This window comes from Gavialis gangeticus, unplaced genomic scaffold, assembly GCF_001723915.1.
Source record: "Gavialis gangeticus isolate Ggan-Ray unplaced genomic scaffold, GavGan_comp1, whole genome shotgun sequence".
NCBI classification, from domain to species: Eukaryota; Metazoa; Chordata; order Crocodylia; family Gavialidae; genus Gavialis; species Gavialis gangeticus.
The window spans coordinates 9,696,639-9,701,003 of record NW_017729005.1 but is presented as its reverse complement, the minus strand read 5'-3'; the positions used below and the strand labels follow the sequence as shown (position 1 = coordinate 9,701,003).

General features: G+C 38.9%; 1 protein-coding gene across 2 annotated transcripts in view; it reads right to left on the bottom strand.

Moving 5' to 3' along the window:
* Positions 1-860: 860 nt before the first annotated feature.
* The window catches only part of CHN2 (chimerin 2), a 292,674-nt gene continuing 289,169 nt past the window's right edge, over positions 861-4,365 (bottom strand). For both annotated transcript variants that reach the window (XM_019508643.1, XM_019508644.1), the window contains one exon: positions 861-2,667. In XM_019508643.1, the coding sequence (XP_019364188.1) occupies positions 2,496-2,667 (172 nt within the window). In that variant the 3' untranslated portion in view covers positions 861-2,495. The remainder of the gene's footprint in view (positions 2,668-4,365) is intronic.

Genomic DNA, 4,365 nt, shown 5'->3' with positions numbered 1-4,365 from the left:
CATGAATTAAGAGTCATCAGGAGGGAAGGACAATACAAAAGCAGAGACTTGAGATTAACAAAGGGTCCCTGGGTCCCTCCCTGTCCCTCGTTCTCTTCTTTCCATCCTTCCCCATTCTTTCTCCTTCTCTTCCCTGAGAGGGGTGCCCATCCTCAATCCATCCCCCAGGAAGGGTCCTCGAGGCCACCACAGACTGAAGGCATACCAGTAGCCTGTCTCAGACAGCCCCCTGGAAGGGGGCTGTGGGCCTTGGCATCCCACCTCCAGAATGCTGATATGCAATGCTGACATCTGGCACCTAAGAGACAGCCTCAGAGTGAAGTTTGCAACCTGGCCAGATGTACTTGACTTTGATGACAGCCCTAGGATTTGGTAGATATATAGAATTGTTTGATTGTTTGTACTGCTTGTACCATGTATCAATACATTTGCCTATTATCGAATGGAAACGTAGTGGCCAGTCTGAGGGTTGTGCTCACTCGGAACAAAGGTATAAAGGCTGGGTCCTAAATCCCGTGCCAACAGAAAACTGCTTTGGTGATTCTATTACTTGGAAGGTACATTCTGTGTATAGATGATTGGATTGATCTCTTGGGTTTTGCTTACTTGAACTTCTAAGCAGTGAAGTCTGGGGATATAGCTCAATAAACAAGTGTATATTTAAGTTCATACCATGGTGGAGTTGCATAAGCATCTCACTAATGATCTGAAACTGCTTATCGTCAGTAGTACTATTTCAAAGTTTTACAAATAGTCAACTTTTTAGCAATACCAGGAAGGCTAGTAGTGTCAGAAGGGCTGATAGATATTGATTTTCTTCTGGCAGGTTGCCATATGGTCAAAATGACAAGACACAAGAGCTCTTAACACATTTAATGGAATTTTCCTTCCATTTACACTATTATAAATTACAAAGCATATTTCACTTCACAAAATAAAACCATTTCCAGATCATTTTTATGACAGTATTAAGTAGTACATAACCTACAACAAATAATTCTGTACATTTTAAGAGGCTCTATAATAGGATCAGCAAATTGGAATTATTTAACATTTGCACTGCAGTCTGGGTTTACTATCTAGCCCTTGGTTATTTCTCTAGAGGACAACAAAATTTACAGTTTTCCCATCCTGCCCCTCCTTCATTATTATAGTTACACACATTTTTCAATTTCAATAGAAACATGTGCTCCCTGAAATAATTCAGAAAACCCTATCACTGAGTTACCAAACATGTGACTCATACAATCATGAAGAGAGATTATTATAGTTTTTCACAATGAAAATTCAGTTTGGTAGTAAAGTATACTGCCTTGCTATGCTTGTAGAAAAATTTCATGCTGAGAAACACGTTTAATATTAAGAATAAATTGCAGTTAGACTATGAGCCCTGTAGGTCAATGTTTGTGAAAGGAGAAAAATAAAATATTTTTCAATGATTAAATTTACCAGCTCCAATGCTTTGTACATGTTCTTGTTTTTAAAAACAAACCATCAAGAAACACATTCAAGAGAAATACCTACATTTTCAGCATTTACTGTACGCTTATAAATACAGAAACATGACAAAAACATAACCTGATTCTTACAAAAAATTGTAATTAACAAAAAAAGTGCTAATTTTTCAACAAGGCCAGAAAATATCCAGTGTCCCAGCCTCACTTAATTTACACATTACTGTATTCAAAGAAAGATCTGGCATGTGAAACTGATACTATCACCAGGACTTTTGAAAACTTCAAAACCACATTTTGGAAGAAAAAATATGATAATATGGGAAGATACTGAATGGCTACAAGAGTATAATACAGTCTTAGAACGCTCGTATCTAAAATGTAAAAGAAAATTCCAAAGAAATTTAGAATACATGTAGGAAGTTTCCTTAAAAGCATTTGCAATAAAAGAGGTGTGTCAGGATAATATGGTACTAATGGTAGATCTTTTCAATGTGTCATAGAAAAAAGGGAGGAAAAATATATGGAAAATAATCAATGCACTGCATTGAATTATAGTTTGCTAAAATTAAATGCCATTCTTTCTGCTAACTGAAGTTAAATATCTTTATAATATAGCTTCTGTTTCATGACTGACATATATAATTATTCCTTATGAAGAAGGGACATGTATAGCTGTATACAAGTAACACTGATTAAGTACCTTTCTGCTTCTCTAGCCATATTAAAATACATTTTGCATTCATTAATAAGTTAATGATAAACTCATCTGCAACTTCTCAAAACACATATACATATGAAGCAAGGCAAAAGACACAAGGTAAGAGGATTCTTTTCTGACCTTTTTCTTTCTAAAAAAGAGGCATATGTCTATGAGACATAAGCTTTATTAAACATTTTCGCGTTCATCTGCAACACTGCAGAAACTGAGGTGAGACCCAGTAACTTTTCCTTCTTAAAAAAAAAAAACTGTAAAGAAATTGGTTTTCATTGAAATGGATTATTTCAAAGCTACGGCTATGAAGTTACTTCTGTTTTTGTCTAAAACAAGACATCTTCATTTTCTATTAAAATTTGCACAATTAGCTTCTGGTACCGCATGTCATTCAGTGTGGCGAGGGTACTGTCCTCTGGGGGTCTCATTAAAGTAGGTCCAAACACTATTCCCAGATTTTCAGCATTCATAAAATTCTCCTTTTCATGCAAGGTAACCCTGAGAGAGGAGAAATGAAGTAAGAGTAATTTCTTTTATCAGAAAAAATATATAATATCTTAATTTTAGAGAGCTATTTCACTTCAAGCATTGATAGACAAAGACATTTTTGTATTAAAAGTTCTTGGTTACACTTTAAAACAGTGACTGTAACCCCACTATAGTTACATGGCAAGTATGATTAAGTTACCATAGAGCTATGTTTTTGGATACCTTTAAAGGCCACCCATACACGTAACTGGAAGGTTCACTATATAACTAGCAATAATTACAGTGAGGTAGAACAGACTGTACTTGCTGTGTCTGGATATTGAAAAAAAAGTGTTAGAAATAACATTCAGTCATGTGGTTAATCCTCCAGTTATAAAGAATTAGTGGTTATTACTTTATCCAAAAGAACAATCACAAGTTAAGTACAATGTAAGGAAGGGTTATCTACTTTACAGGTATTGTGGGTCAAAGGTTTTGTAGTCAGCACATGCAGTAGCATAACCAGGGGTGGCTGAGAAGGGCACCTGCCCTAGGAGCCAAGTTAGGAGGGGCACTGGAATCGCTCCCCATCCCCAAGGAGTCTCTGCCCCAGCAACAAGAGTGGCCCCATGCCACACCCATGCCAGAATCTCCAAAACAGTCCCCAGCTGCTGCTGCTTTAAGAGCAATAACCAGCAGCTGACAGCAACAGCTCAGTGGGGAACGTTTAGGAGTTCCCAGGGTAAGCCTGCTGCCTGCCCAGCTCTTGGAACTGCTTGTGCCCCCTCGACACTCTCAGAACCTGCATGAATACCTGTTGCTCTCCTGCAGGGTTTGCCCAGGGCACCAGCTCTTCTTGTTCTGCCTCTGAGTACATGTATGTGAGACAGAACTTCTTTGAACAGCAGTGTCCATCAGGACTATACCTGTGACTCCCTATGTTCCCATATGAGCACATTAATGTCATTATGGTTGGAGAGAGAGAGTTTCTCATAGTTCACTGGTATTCCTAGTTGAAAGAACGGGTAGATAATGTATTCTAAATTTGTTGCAGTCTGCTGTTGGGGTCTGTCTCTGGTCAGCCAATCATCCAGGTACAGGCAGACACGGACCCTCTGTCTCCTTAAATGCACTGGAGCACTGGAGGGGTGGGGGGGATCCCTGCTTGAGCAGCAAGTGGCAAGGGGTGGGGGGCGGTAGGGGGAAGCCAAAAGCCCCTGGGAGATGGACCAATGACAGTGTGCTCCACTCCCCTTCCCTATGGGGAAAGCAGAGTTTGCAGCCCCTCGTCATGCCCCCTGGCTGGAGAGATTCTGAAGGATTTCAACTGAAAGGCAGACCGGGGCAATATGTCTTTCCATGGGTGAAATGCTTCATTTTGTTAAGTAATTCCAATGTTATAGCCTGAAATTTCTCAAACGTTACATCTGTCCACTCACAGAAGAAGAGGTAATGGGATGAATTTAAGGAACAGGGAAAAGATACAAAGTGAATAGCAGGAAAGGTTTCTTGGCAGTGAGATTTATTAAGCTACAGAACTATTTTCTTCCAAGGGAAATAACTGAAAGCCTGTTGATTGGGGATATTTAAAAAATGACAGTGGATAAGACACTGGACAGTGAGCTGCAGGAAACAAGCATGCACTGGCAAGTAATAGAAGCCCAATAGGCCTCTTTAAAATTTTCTTGCTAATATACCTTTTTTTATTATTAAAATTGTTAGTGGGAA